General features: G+C 61.7%; 1 protein-coding gene across 5 annotated transcripts in view; it reads left to right on the plus strand.

The window, feature by feature from the left end:
- The window catches only part of FCSK (fucose kinase), a 34,873-nt gene extending 20,089 nt beyond the window's left edge, over positions 1–14,784 (plus strand). For 4 of the 5 annotated variants that reach the window (XM_055146555.1, XM_004600877.2, XM_055146554.1 and 1 more), the window contains 23 exons: positions 734–840; positions 1,094–1,245; positions 3,374–3,424; positions 5,172–5,297; positions 5,576–5,648; positions 6,011–6,108; positions 6,540–6,620; positions 7,884–8,003; positions 8,119–8,290; positions 8,550–8,659; positions 8,953–9,054; positions 9,169–9,339; positions 9,717–9,778; positions 10,013–10,383; positions 10,819–11,029; positions 11,142–11,308; positions 11,402–11,623; positions 12,224–12,367; positions 12,480–12,599; positions 13,744–13,931; positions 14,026–14,125; positions 14,341–14,564; positions 14,647–14,784. In XM_055146555.1, the coding sequence (XP_055002530.1) occupies positions 759–840; positions 1,094–1,245; positions 3,374–3,424; positions 5,172–5,297; positions 5,576–5,648; positions 6,011–6,108; positions 6,540–6,620; positions 7,884–8,003; positions 8,119–8,290; positions 8,550–8,659; positions 8,953–9,054; positions 9,169–9,339; positions 9,717–9,778; positions 10,013–10,383; positions 10,819–11,029; positions 11,142–11,308; positions 11,402–11,623; positions 12,224–12,367; positions 12,480–12,599; positions 13,744–13,931; positions 14,026–14,125; positions 14,341–14,564; positions 14,647–14,733 (3,234 nt within the window). In that variant the 5' untranslated portion in view covers positions 734–758 and the 3' untranslated portion in view covers positions 14,734–14,784. The other variant, XM_055146557.1, reaches the window with a different exon arrangement.
- The last annotated feature ends 28 nt before the right edge of the window (positions 14,785–14,812 follow it).

Here is a 14,812-nt window from a genome sequence, read left to right on the forward strand (position 1 = left end):
TGATAAGGGGCTGCCCTCATGCTCAGTCTCTGCCTCTGCCTCCCACACATCCTCTCTTGGGGTCGTCACTGGTCCCCAGTCTGGGCAGGTCCCGGAGAGCACTTCCCCGTGGCCCTTTTGCAGAGAGGAAGGCGCCAGGTAGAATGCACGGCAGATGTGGGGGAGCCCTGCAGGATGCAGGCCCCGGGCAGGGGAGGCGGAGGAGTGGGGATCGATCACATTGCATTTGGCAAAAAGGAGGAAGCTCTGTGGGTGTGCATGGCCCACGGCGTGAATCTCAGAGGCGCTGTCGGGGGGGGGGGGGGGGGGGGGAGAAGAGGGGGTGCAGCCAGCCCCCAGGGTGGTGTCTCAGCCTGTGCAGAACAGATCCGCAACGCTCGGGGGTGGTGTCCGTCGGGGGGATGGGGTGGCTGAGGATTGGCCCGAGGAGCCAGAGAGATAGTCCAGTGGCTCAGGCAGTGGCCCGCCTTCGATCCTGGCACCCTGCATAGCCCCTGAGCGCCACCAGGAGTGATCCCTGAGTGCAGAGTGAGGAGTAGGTCCTGAGCGCCCCACCCAAGACTGACAAAGAACCCAAGACCGTCACCGTGGCGTGCGGGAGGTGGGGGAGGTGTGCCGCCTTCAGAATCCACACACGGGGTTGCATTTGTGGATCCGGACACGGAAAATAATCCCTTCTAGGGCACGGTAAGTCGGCACAAAAGTTACTCTCCCTCGGCCCTGTCTGCCTCAGGAGGACGCACCTCGCTCTGGCTGCAATGGACCCGCTGCCAGGTGTCCCCTGGACCGTCGTCATCCTCACGTGCCAGTACAAGGACAGCGTCCAGGTCTTCCAGAGAGGTAGGCGACCTGCCCGCCGCTGGGCCTACCCGGTGCCTCCGCCTCCTCCCAGGCCACTGGGCAGCCCCAGGCCTGGGCTCACCCGGATGCTGATCCCTCCAGTGCGCAGGGGCGCCCTGGACTGGCCTAGGGTTGGCTGCTGGTCAAAGGGACCCCCACAGCCCCGTTTGGGGCTGGGAGAAGCCTCCGAGGCCAGCTTCTTGGGCGGGAGGCTGGGCCGGGGCGCCCCTTTCAGCCCATGTTCTGCCCCCAGAGCTGGAGGTGCGGCAGAAACGGGAGCAGATCCCTGCCACAACGCTGGTGCTGGCCGTGGAGGACCCCGAAACCCGCGTGGGCAGTGGAGGCGCCACCCTCAACGCCCTGCTGGTGGCTGCTGAGCATCTGAGTGCCCGGGCGGGCTTCACGGTGAGTGCCCGGGAGCCTCTGCCCGTCTCTGCAGACTGCACCGCCCCACCCAGGCCCTGGTGGGCTGACCCCAGGCTTCCTGCGTGCAGTGAGGCTCTTCCGCTCTGTCTGCCCCTGAGCCATGTCCCTGGTTCTGCTGCTGTTTTTCTTGGTTGGTTTTGATGATTTTGGGGCCACACCCAGCAGTGCTCAGGGGCTATTTTCACCCCTGTGTTTGGGTGATTCTCTCGTGGATTCATGGGGGACCAGGCGGTGCTGGACGTGGAGCCTGGGTTGCCAAGGTGTGAAACTTGCTCTCTTTAACTCTGTTCTCTTCAGAGGGCTGTTCCACTCTCTCCCGCCCTGCTGCTGCTTTTTATTTGGTTTTTTGATTTAAAAAAAAAAAAATTTGAGGCCACACTAGGCTATGCTCAGGGCTTACTTTTGGCTCTGCACTCAAGAATCATCCGGAGTTATAGTACAATGGGTAGAGCATTTGCCTTGCATGCAGCTGACCCAGGTTTGATCCCCGGCATCCCATATAGTCCCCTGAGCATCGTCAAGAGTAATTCCTGAGTGCAGAGCGAGGAGTAACCCCTGAGCATCGCTGGGTGTGATCCAAAAAGCAAAAATGAAATAAAATAGGGGTCGGAGCGATAGCACAGCGGGTAAGGCGTTTGCCTTGCATGTGGCCGACCTGGGTTCGATCCCCGGCATCCCATATGGTCCTCCAAGCACCGCCAGGAGTAATTCCTGAGTGCAAAGCCAGGAGTAACCCCTGAGCATCGCTGGGTGTGACCCAAAAAGCAAAAATGAAATAAAATAAAATAAATAAAAAAGAATCATTCCTGGGGCTGGAGCAATAGCAAGGCAGGTAGGGTGTTTGCCTTGCACGCGGCCGACCCGGGTTCGATTCCCAGCATCCCATATGGTCCCCTGAGCACCGCCAGGGGTAATTCCTGAGTGCAGAGCCAGGAGTAACCCCTGTGCATCATCAGGTATGATCCAAAAAGGAAAAAAAAAAGAATCATTCCTGGTGGTGCTTGGGGGACCATATGGGATGCCTGGGATTGAATCCAGGTTGGCCACTTGCAAGGTAAATGCCTTACCTGCTGTGCTATGCTCCAGCCCTGCACCCCGCCCTATCCCCCCCCCCCCCCATTTTTTAACTGAAGCATTTTGAGGCCAGAGGCATAGTACTGGGGCAATGGCACTTATCTGGCATGCACCTGGTTCAGTCCCCACTACCACATGCACAACCCCCTTCCCCTCCCCCAGTACAGAGCCGAAAAGTAGCCTTGAGCACTACTGGGAGTGGCCCAGATCCCTCATCTCCCAGATGACTGTGCGGTGAGCACATCTTCGTCGTGTGCCGTTCTGCTCCTCCTGAGAAGGGGCGTTGTGCAAACCTACAGCTGAGGCTCTGCAGCACGCGGTGCATCCTGCAGCTGTGAACACGTGGGCGTGACTGCACAGTTCTTTTTGTTTGTTTGGGGGCCACACCTGGCGATGCTCAGGGGGTTACTCCTGGTGGTGCTCGTGGGAGCATATGGGATACCAGAGATCAGACCCAGGTCAGCCGTGTGAAGGGAAGAGCCCTGCCCACTGTGTTGTCTCTCTGGCCCTTGGCGTGCACAACTCTCTGGGCACCCTGAGCAGAGGTGGCAGACGTTTCGGATGCCCTGGCGAGTCCCTGTGCTTCAAAGAATCGGAGATGAACACCACAAAAACCAAAGAAAAGGAAGGACTGGAGAGAGAGTGCAGTGGGTAGGACGCTTGCCTTGCACGCGGCTGACCTGGGTACAGTCACCCACATCCCATATGGTCTCCCAGGACCTCCAGGAGTGATCCCTGAGCACTACTGGGTGTGGCCCAAAATAAAGCAAAAAGAAACCAAATAAAGGGGATTGGGGAGGTGGTTCAGTGGGGGGCAGAGGTCAGGGTGACTCATAGCACAGTACTCAGGGGCCCACATGGTGCTGGGGGTTGAGCACGTGCAGCCTGCACTCCGGCCCTCTGAGCCCTAGACCCTGCCTTGCCCTTCTGCCTCTTGACACCTGAACGGGTGCATTGGGGCCCTTCCTGGATGAGAAGGTTCTTGGGCGCTGGCTGCCTTGGCTTCTGTCACAGAACCCCCTTCCTCCCCAAGGTGGTCACGTCAGATGTCCTTCATGCGGCCTGGATTCTCATCCTGCACACGGTGAGGAGAATGGGGGCAGAGGGCTGGGGCTCCCCATCCTTGGGGTGGGCGGGACTTTAGGGATGTCTTTTTAAATTTATTTTTAATTGACTCACTGTGAGATAGTTACAAAGCTTTCATGATGAATTTCAGTTATACAATGATCGAACACCCATCCCTCTACAGTGCACATTTTCCACCACCAATGTCCCCAGTGTCCCTTCCGCCACCCCCACCCCCTGCCTCTGTGGCAGGAATTGTTTTTCTACTTTTGTGCATTATGGTTTGAAATACAGATTCTGAGAGGCTATCACGTTTGGTCCTCAGTCTACTTTCCAACACACATCTCCCATCCCAAGCGATCCCTCCAACCATCATTGACTCATTCTCTATCCCAGCTGCCTTCTCCCCCAGCTTGTGAGGCAGGCTTCCAACAAAGGAACAATATCCTGGCTCTTGTCTTTAGTGTCCTTGGGTATCAGTCTTATGTTATTTTATATTCCACAGATGAGTGCAGTCATTCTATGCCTGTGCCTCTTTCTGACACATTTCACTTAGCATGATACTCTCCATGTCATTGGGGGATGTCTTATATCTGTGTGTGTGCAAGGTACTGGATGTGCATGTCTGGAGCAGTTGAATCAGAACTGATCCCAGAACTTGCTGCAGATGAAGAACCTGCCGTGGGGGTGGGTAGATGGGGTGGGAGTGGGGGTGTCTGAGGGTGGTTAGATGGGGTGAAGGTGGGGGGTGTCCAAGGTGCCTGGAGCATGGCACTGACCTGGGGATGGTGTGAGTCACTGACTCCATCCAGACCTCAGTTTCCCATCCGTATCAGTGGGTGTATCTTCACTCTGCAGTTACAAAGGCTGTACAGAAGGATCTCAGTTTATTGTTTTTTTTATAGGGCCCCCAGGCCAGCGCTGGGGGCATTGGGGTGCAGTGTGGTTTAGAGGATCAAACTCAGGCCTCCTCCATGCAAAGTGTCTGTCAGCCCTTTGAGTTCCCTCTTCGCCTGAAACAAACATTGTTTAAACTTTTTTTTTGTTTTTTGTTGTTGTTTAGGCCACAGCCTACGATGCTCAGGGGTTTCTCCTGGCTCTGCCCACAGGAATCCCTCCTGGAAGTGCTCAGGGGACCATATAGGATGCTGGGGCTTCAGCCCAGGTTGGTTGTGTGTAGTAGGGCAGGCGCCCTCTCTGCTGTACTACCACTCTGGTCCTGTTTAAACATTTTTAATTGAAGGATTATAATATAATAATAATAATAATATTATTATTATTATTATACTCATAACATTAAGTTTCAGACAAAACACTTTTCGAACAAGTCCTCAGGGCCATAGATAGTACGGGGTTAAGACACTTGTCTTGCCTGACCAAGGTTGATCCCCGACACCTCTTATGGTCCCCTCAGCCCCTCCAGGACTGATCCTGAGAGCCGGGAGTAAGCCTGGGCACCACCGGATATGGCCATACCCCCCAAAAAACTCTGCCAGAGGCTGGAGTGGTAGGACAGCAGGGAGGGCGTTTGCCTTGCATATGGCTGAGGTTCACAGGGTTCGGTCCCTGGCATCCTATATGGTCCCCTGAGCACCACCAGGAGTAATTCCTGAGCACAGTCATGAGAATCCCCTCAACATCACCTGGTGTGACCCCACAAAAAAAAACGAACAAATAAACAAAAGCCTTCCAGCTGGCTGGCTTTGTCACTGATGGGGGTCCCCAGAGTCTGCTCTGATGGTGAGACTGTCTGTCCCACCCCCCAGGGCCGAGACTTCCTCTTTGATGAGTGTGGCCGGGCCTTCACCTGCCTCCCTGTGGAGAAGCCCCAGGCTCCCGTGGAGGCCGTGGTCTGCAACCTGGACAGCCTGCTCGACATCATGAGCCACCGGGTGAGGGCCCTGCCCGGAGCCGCATTCCCCCACTGCACCCAGCCAGGGGGTGCCGGAGGAAGAGGCCAGGAAGAATGACTTTGGGGTGCCCTGAGAGTTAGCCTCGGCCATCCGGGGGAGGTGAGGCCCTTGAGTAGGTAGCCTGGGTCCTATTTGGGGGCAACCCTGCTATGGGCAACTGGAGAACCCGGGTGACCCCCATGGGCTGAGACGGGGCAGTGTGAGGGTGCACCGGATGGCAGGGCTGGTCCCCCAACTCTGTCCTTCCTTGCCCGCAGCTGGGCCCAGGCTCCCCGCCGGGCGTGTGGGTCTGCAGCACCGACATGCTGCTGACGGTACCTCCAAACCCAGGTGAGCCGGGACGCCTGCCCCCGCCACGCTCAAGCAGGCTCCGCCCTGGCATGCCCTCGTCTGCCTGTCTGTAGGATGGCATGACCAGCCCTGTGCTGTCTTCTGTCACAGCTCCGGGGAAGAAGTCCGTGTATATGTGTGTGTCTGTGTGTGTGTTTGTGTGTATCTCTGTGTGTGTCTGTGTGTGTGTGTGTATTTTCCCACAGGGTTGTCTGGCACTGGGTATCCGATTTTCCTTGGCGAGGTGCTAGCACGCGCCAGCCTTGAGCGCTTGCTGCGTTTGCTCCAGGACTCCCTCCCACCCTGGGTTTTCCCTTGAGCATCTTGCAGTGTCCCGGGTTGCCCCGAACGTGCTCTTGTAGGTATCAGCTGGGACGGCTTCCATGGAGCCAGAGTCATTGCTCTTCCTGGCAGCCCAGCCTACGCCCAGGACCACGGGGTCTATCTCACCGATCCCCAGGTAGCACCCCCATACCCGCGCCCCGCGTGTTCTACTCCGAGCTTCTCTGTCCTCCTCTGCGACTGCGTGGCGGCTCCTGTGTTTTTCTGCACAGTCTGTGCCCAGGCCTGGGGTGATGAGGGTTCAGAGCCTGCCCCCTCCCTGGTGGGGGTGGGTCCGGCTGCTCGTGTGCCTTGGAGGCTGGTCCTGTCCTGATGTCGCACTGGGAAGACAGCCTTGCCCCTGTTCTCCCTCCTGATGCTCTGTATTTGGGGGAGCCACAGCCGGCAGTGCTGGGGGTCACTCCTGGCTGTGCTGTGGGATCATGAGGCGTCGCGTGGGGAAGGGGGGATTGACCTGGGCTTGGCCGCATGCAGAGCAAGTCGTCTCCCTGCCCCTTCCCGTGCCTCCCTCCTCTCCCACAACTCCGTCATCTCCCTCTCTCCCAACAGGGCTTCGTTTTGAACATTTACTACCAGGGCTCTGAGGCAGAGATCCAAAGCTGTGCCCAGCCCGACGGGCAGGTGCCACTGGTATGTGAAACCAGCTGGGGTGGGGAGAAATGCCTTACTTTCCCACCAGGGGCATATGCCAGCTTCTATTTTTTTTTTCTTTTGAGGGGATCTCACCTAGTGGTGCCCAGGACTTAACTCCTGGCTCTGTGTGCAGGGGGTGGGACTCAGGGGACCATATGGGATGCAGGGTACAAGCCTGGGTGAGCTGCATGCAGGGAAACCTCTGCTCTGGCCCGGACACCAACTTCTGCAAGATTCTGGGCCAGGCCAGAGCTGGGATTGAGTCTTTGGAGACTGGTCGGGGAGCCGGGGAGGTCCCGAACCCATGTGGTCCCAAACCTTGAAAGGCTAGAATCAGAGTGTAGGCAAGTTTGGGGGTGCAGTGGGGAGGTGGTATAGATCAGAGGATCAGCAGGGATCCTTCTAGATTAGAGGTTTCCAAACCTATTTGATCTACTGCTCCCTTTTCAGCAAAGTCAATTACTCAGCTCCCTCCTGGAGGTCAGCCTTAGGGGAACAACAGAAAGCCCCCGGCTGCATCTGAGGGCCGCTGGATTATTCCAGTGTCCCCCTGGGGGCGGTAATGCCCACTTTGGCTTTTTTTTTTCTTTTTGGGTCACACCTGACAATGCACAGGGGTTACTCCTGGCTCTGCACTCAGGAATCACCCCTGGCAATGCTCAGAGGACCATATGGGATGCTGGGAATCAAACCCGGGTCAGCTGCATGCAAGGCAAATGCCCTACCCGCTGTGCTATTGCTCCAGCCCCCGATAATGCCCACTTGGGAAAGACTATTCTAGAATAAGAGACAAGGTTAGGAGGGGGTGGGGAAGGATCTGAGAATGGGCTTTGGGAGAAGATGGAAACCCGGAAACTGAGGGGAACCATTGGGGTGTCTGCTCCAGGTAAGGCTGAGTCTGGCTGGGGTGGGGGGAGACAAATATAGGACCCCCAAGGGACACAAGGTAAAGGACCCCTCATAAGACATGGGATAAAGAACCCCAAGTGACCCAGGGTGCAGGACCCTCACAGGGCCCAGAGTAAAGGACCCCCCTACAACCTAGGGTACAAGACCCCCATAGGACCAGAGTGAAGGACCCCCAGAGGACCCAGGGTAAAGGACCCCCAAGTGCCCCAGGGTGCAGGACCCTTGTAGGACCCAGAGTAAAGGACCCCCTCCGACATCAGGCAAAGGACCCCCCCTATAACCCAGGACAGCTGGTACAGCGTCACATCTACACGCGTCCTCTCCCGGGTGCCACCCCCTGTGCCCTCCCAGGTCTCGGGCATCGCCTTCTTCTCCGTGGAGACGGCCGAGCGCCTCCTGGCCACCCACGTGAGCCCGCCCCTGGACGGCTGCACCTACATGGGCTTGGATTCCGGAGCCCGGCCGGTCCAGGTGACAGCCCCGGGGGGGCAGGTCCCAGCCTGGGGTATCCCCTGCCACTGGCCTGTGGGTCTGTCCCAGCTCTGCCCGGAACCCCCCTGATGGCTGTGCTTCCCCCCTCGCCCAGCTGTCTCTCTTCTTCGACATTCTGCTCTGCATGGCCCGGGATGTGAGCCTGCAGGACTTCCTGCTCAGGCAGCCCCAGGAGACGGGCAGCGGGGACCCCGGCACCCAGAGCACTCTTCGGGCCGCCCGGACCTTGCTGTGGAAAGAGCTCCGAGACCAGCCCCTCACCATGGGTGGGTCCTGCCTCGTGGCCCACAGGGGCAAGAGCGGGAGGGAGTGAGGCTGCCCCCTGCTGGACACCTGGGCTGCTGCCTCTGCCGGTCCTCCCGCACCCCGACCCTTGTGAGCTGTGTGACCTTGGTTGGGTTGCTGAAGCTCTCTGGATCTCAGCCTCCTCTTGGGCACACAGGGATCCTGAGGTGGGAGGGAGTGTGCCTGCCAGCCCCCAGTGGCAGCAGGCACGGGCGGGGGTGACGCCTTGCGACTTTACAGCCTATCTCCCCACCGGCTCCTACCGCTACCTGACAAACTCAGCCAGTGACTTCCTGCTCAGCCTCATGTTCCTGGGGGTCCCCGCCCAGGTGGTGCACTCGCAGGTGGAGGTACGGAGGGCAGAGGGGCCCGGGACTGGAAGGGGGCAGTCCTGTGGGACGGCCCCCTGGGGCCAGTGCTGCAAAGAAGGGGGCTGGAGGAGCTCAGAAGGGACCCTCGGGGCGGCCAGGGCCGAAGAGGTTTCCTGGGCTCACCTATACTCTGGCAGAATGCAGGGGTGGGGTACTCGCATCTCTGGGATTCGGGTGGATGAGGGACCAGGCCCAGGGGAGCAGCAGGAATGTTGAGGGGAGGGAGAGGGGGTTCCGGGCCCTGGACCCTGTCCACCTGTCTGTCTTCACAGGAGCCGCAGCTCCTGGGGGCCGGGAGTTCCGTGCTCAGCTGCCTGCTGGAGGGCCCTGTCCGCCTGGGTCCTGGGAGCGTCCTGCGGCACTGCCACCTGCGGGTGAGGCCCGAGGCTGGGAGCACAGGGGTGGGTGGGGCGGGGCAGTCCCGAGTGTGTCCGGGAGAGGAAGCGCCTTGCCTTGGCCACCCAGGCCACCTGCCTGCTTCCCGCCAGGGTCCCCTTCACATCGGCCCCGGCTGCCTCGCCAGCGGCCTGGACGCGGCCCAGTCGGAGGCCTTGCAAGGCTGGGAGCTGCGGGACCTGGTTCTGCGGGGCCACTATGTGCGGCTGCAGGACACCCCCAGCCAGATCTTCACCCTCATGGGCCGTCTGGACAGTGGGGAGGTAGGCGCCCGCCCCGTCCTCAGGCCTGGGGGCCCTAGGGGAGGGGGTGAACCGGCGGGGAGTGAGTTGCAGGGGGCCTCTGCTGCCTTCTCTCATCCTGCCTTTCTGGGGGCCGCCCCAGGCGTATCCTTATGACTGTTTGTCGGGCCAGGGACTGAGGTTCGGAGCGGGAAGGAGGGTGGGACCCACTTTGGCTGCTGAGCTGATTTGGAGAACAGAGGGGAATCGAACCCCAAACTAGGAATCTGTCCCAGACCCGGGTCCCCGCCACAGCTTTGTAAAGCTTGGTGCAGGGTTTCACCTCTGTGCCCGCTTCTTGCTGCCCTCAGCCCTTTCCGGGGCCCCTGCACCCCAACGGCTCTCTCCTCATCCCACAGAGACGCCCAGGCACCTACCTCAACATGGCCTGGAGTGAGTTCTTCCGGAAGACTGGTGTTCGGTGAGGCGCGTGGTTGTGCGCGGCCCGCGGGGGCCTCGGTGCCTCTGTGTCTTCCCTCTCCCTCCCTGGCACCTGCCATGGGCAACGCCAGACCCCACCTCTGCCGGCGCCTGGGGGTTTGGTTCTGTGATCCCAGTCTCCTGCCGCAGCTGCTATCCCCATAGCCAGGTGCTCAGGGGCGTGGTGACCTGGAGGGGGCCCATGCCCCCGTCACTGATAGTCCTTCTCTGGCAGAGAGCAGGACCTGTGGGACCCCAGCGTGCCGCCCGCAGAGCGTTCCCTCCTCAGCGCCCGCCTCTTCCCGGTGCATCACTCCTCCAAGGCCCTGGGACCCCGAGACATGCTGTGGATGCTGGAACCCCCGGATGATGGGGGCGAGGCCCTGCAGACCTGGAGGGTCTCCCAGCGCCTGTCCTGGGAGCAGCTGCAGGCGTGCCTGGACCGCACGGCCACGCTGGCCTCCCGCCGGGCCCTGTTCTTCCGCCAGGCCCTGCAGAAGGCCCGGCACATGCTGGAGGCGCAGCAGGACCGCAGCCTGCGCCCGCTGATCAGGGCCGCCGTGGGCGAGGGCTGCCCTGGGCCCCTGCTGGCCATGCTGGACCAGGGTGAGTGGGCTGGGCTGGCGGGTGGGTGTGACACATGTGCAGGGCAGGCCCTCCCTTGTGGGGGGTCACTGAGGGTTCCTGGGGGAGAGCGTGTGAAGTCCAGGGAACAATGGCCACCCTGCACGTTGTGCCGTAGAGGCCAGCATGTAGCAAGGTGGAACCTCGGCCGGCGAGGTAGGACCCCTTGAATGATGCCACAGCAGTGGACACCAGCCCCATTGAAGTCACTCCAGCTGCTGGGTGAAATGTGACCCAGATGCCTGAGCTGTCCCCAGAATGGATATCCCGGGCCTGGGGTGAAGCAGCTGCTCTGTGGGGCCACATCCAGGGGACCCTGCCGGGCAGGGCTCAAGCGGAGAGGGCGGATTGTCTGCAGCACCTGGGGGAGCAGAGGCAGTGTGGCCCCTCCCCAGCCAAGCCTGACTTCTCCCACAGTTGCAGCGGGTGTGGGGGACGCTGGCGTGGCGGCCCGGGCGCTGGCCTGTGTTGCCGACGTTCTGGGCTGCATGGCGGAGGGCCACGGCGGCTTACGAAGCGGGCCGGCTGCCAACCCCGAGTGGCTGCAGCCCTTCTGGACGCTGGAGCGCGGAGACCTGGCGGCGGGCGTGGCGGCGCTGGCCCGGGAGCGCGACAAGTGGCTGAGCAGGTGGGTGCTGATGGGTCGCCCCCAGCTCCCAGCCATCCTCGGGGGTGGAAACCCCAGAACCCCAAACCCCAGCCCCCTGGCTCCTCGTGGCCACTGTCTCGCCTTCTCGCAGGCCAGCCCTGCTAGTGCGAGCCGCCCGCCACTACGAGGGGGCCGGGCAGATCCTGATCCGCCAGGCGGTGATGTCGGCCCAGCGCTTTGTGTCCACGGAGCCCGTGGAGATGCCGGCATCCGGGCAGTGGGTGGTGGCAGAGTGCCCGGCGCGCGTGGATTTCTCTGGTGAGACGTAAAGGCGGGGAGGGAGGGTGAGGAGTCACCGCAGGGTGGGGCTGGCAGCCCCCGTGACCAATCAGGTTGTGTCCAACTGCCCAGGGGGCTGGAGCGACACGCCGCCCCTGGCCTACGAGCTGGGGGGTGCCGTGCTGGGCCTGGCTGTGCGGGTGGACGGACGCCGGCCCATAGGGGCCCGGGCCCGGCGCATCCCAGAGCCCGAACTGCGGCTGGCGGTGGGGCCTCGGCGGGACGAGATGACCTTGCGGATCGTCTGCCGGAGCCTGGAGGACCTGCGGGATCACTGCCAGCCGCACGCTCCAGGTGAGGGGTCCCTGACGGACGTCTGTGGGAGGGGATGCTGTGCCCACAGCATGCACACACACATGCTGCACTCATACTGCATTCATATCACACATGCCATATGCACGCACATGCATGCAAAGATGCACTCACGCTGTGTTCACATACACTCATATGCACGCACGAACGCACTCACATGCAGGCACTCCGCACGCATACTGCATTCATGTCACACATGCAATAATGCACACAGACGCACCCATGCTGCACGCACACATGCATGCCACATGAATACTGCATTCATGTCACATTTGATATGCACATATACATGCATGCATGCTCACATGCATGCATGCATGGGCGCACTCACACTGCATGGCACACGAGGGGTGAGGCCAGCTGCTGGAAGCGCTGGAAACCACCCTCGTAGACCCGTGGGCACTGGAGGTGGAGGGCGCTTTGGCCAGTGTTGGGGCGTCCAGGGTTCCTTCTGAGTCTGGGTCAGGTGGCTGCGTGGCGGAACGCTGAGTTGCCATTCCCGGTGCCCCACCGCTGGGTGGGGCAGCAGTGGAGTGAGGTGGTGCCCTTGGAGACCAAGTGGCCGGCGCTGTCTGTCCGCAGGGGCCCTGCTGAAGGCGGCCTTCGTGTGCGCGGGGATCGTGCACCCGAGCTCTGGGCTCCCGCTGAGTGACCAGCTGCTGCGCGCCTTCGGGGGTGGCTTCGAGCTGCACACCTGGTCCGAGCTGCCCCACGGCTCTGGCCTTGGTGAGCTGCGCCCTGCACTCCCCTCCCATTGGATGGGGGGTGGGGGGCCCGAGCGGGAGCGGGTGGGCTGGGCTTCGGGCGGCATGCCCAGCGCCCTCTCTGCCCCCTGCAGGCACCAGCAGCATCCTGGCGGGTGCGGCCCTGGCGGCCGTGCAGCGGGCAGCAGGTCGAGCTGTGGGCGCCGAGGCCCTGGTCCACGCGGTACTGCACCTGGAGCAGGTGCTCACCACAGGTGCGGGGCGTCCCCGCGGAGGCGCTGGGGTTTCAGGAGCCGTTCCTTCCCCCGGGCACCGTGCCATCTCTCTGCCATCACTGTACCATCTCTCTGGCGGTTCAGTTTTCTCTGCTTTTGATTTTTGGGCCAAACCTGGTGGTGCTGGGGGCTCCTCTCAGCTGTGTGCTCCGGGGCCTGTGAGGTGCAGGGAGAGAACTGCACGCAAAGCAGTTGACTGCACGCAAAGCAAACACCTTAAGCCCTGTGTTCTCTTCCGGCCCCTCTTGGCCCTTTGTGGCCCTTCCCTGGGTCACATGACTGTGACCCAAGAGGAGCAGAGCCAGCACCAGGCTGTTTGCATGACCCCAGACCCCAGGTTCACCCCAGGTGCAGGCCTCACTCTGCATGACTCGGGGGAGGTTCTTGCCACGCAGATGCCCCCGATGTAGTCCTGGGGCTTTGGAGGGTGAAGATGCACACGGAGCACAGGCAGCCGTGGTCAGGAGCAGGCAGATGGGTCTGTTGGACCATGCCCGGTGCTGCTCAGGGGTCGCTCCTGGCAGAGCTCGGGGACCAGTCCCCGCGGTACCATCGCTCCAGCCCTGGAGGGGTTTTCTTTTGAGGTTACCATCCAAGTCCTTCCTTGGGTCAACTGAGCGATTCCTGAGTCTGCCTTGTGGTCCCAGGGCCGAAAGGGGACAGACTGGCTGTGAGCTGTGTGCTCTGGTTGAGAGGGGCACAGGAAGGTCGGCTTGACATTGGGCCCTCCACTGACCACCGCCCACAGGCTTCCTGCCCTTTGCCCTTTATACTTGACACCCCTACCGACTCCTCCCGGCTGACTGGGCTGACCCAGAGCCATGTCCAGCTGTGCCATCCAGAGGACGGCCCCCTGTTGCCTGGGGGGGGCTCAGGGGAGGGCTCAGCTGCAGTCCTGACTCCACATTTCCACATGGCTCCAGTAAGCCCCTCCCTGGCCCCCTCGCCCCAAACTCTAATTTCGTACTCCCAGGGCTGAGGGAGGAAGTAACAGGTTCACTTGGCCCAGCTGGGTTTGGTGGGGCAGGGGGACACTGTCCTTTCTGCCGGGCCTGGAACCTGGGCAGGGAGAGGGTGGTAGAGCCGGACAGGTTCGCACAGTGACAGTGCCCTGGGCCGGCAGGAGGTGGCTGGCAGGACCAAGTGGGTGGCCTGATGCCCGGCATCAAGGTGGGCCGCTCCCGTGCCCGGCTGCCTCTGAAGGTGGAGGTGGAAGAGCTCGTGGTGCCCGAGGGCTTTGTCCAGACGCTCAACGACCACCTGCTCCTGGTGTACACCGGCAAGACCCGCCTGGCACGCAACCTGCTGCAGGTGAGCTCGGCCCCGAGGGGCAGGGCCACGGGGGAGGGAGGAAGGGGGAGGGGCTGGTAGGGCCCTGCCCCCACTGCGCCCGTGTCCCCTGCAGGATGTGCTGAGGAGCTGGTATGCCCGGCTGCCCGCCGTCGTCCAGAATGCCCACAGCCTGGTGCAGCACACGGAGCGGTGTGCCGAGGCCTTCCGCCAAGGTGACGCGTGTCCCCCTGGGCGTCCGGGTGGGTCCCCTCAGGCTCTCACCCTGCTGGGGAGCCCTGCCGACATGGGGAGGCCAAGTCCTGTCTCCTGGGCAGCAGAGGCGGAGGCCCTCAGAGGAATCCCAGGGAGCGGCCCCCTCTGCTCCCGAGTCCTCCCAGGACCTCAGGGGGTGCTTGCCGTCTCACGGGCAGCTGTGTCCCCGCCCCAGGGAGCCTGCCACTGCTCGGCCAGTGCCTGGCCACATACTGGGAGCAGAAGAAACTCATGGCTCCAGGCTGCGAGCCGCGTGCTGTGCGGAGACTCATGGATGTCCTGGCGCCCCACGTGCACGGCCAGAGCCTGGCGGGGGCGGGTGGCGGGGGCTTCCTCTACCTGCTGACCAAGGAGCCACGGCAGAAGGACGCTCTAGAGGCCGTGCTGGCCAAGGCTGAGGTTGGTGTTGGGGTGCTGGGCCCTGGCTGCTCACGCTACAGCCACAGAGCCCCCCTACAAACTGCGTGCCCTCTGCTTCCAGGGCCTGGGGAACTACAGCGTCCACCTGGTGGAAGTGGACACTCAGGGCCTGAGCCTGCAGCTGCCGGGGAGTGAGGCGTCACCCTGACATGCCGTCCTGCACCGCGGGCCCCCTGGCCAGAGATGCTGTGATGCACCTGCCGTCCCCACCAGGAATGCGTCTGTCC

Source organism: Sorex araneus, chromosome 8 (genome assembly GCF_027595985.1).
Source record: "Sorex araneus isolate mSorAra2 chromosome 8, mSorAra2.pri, whole genome shotgun sequence".
NCBI lineage: Eukaryota > Metazoa > Chordata > Mammalia > Eulipotyphla > Soricidae > Sorex > Sorex araneus.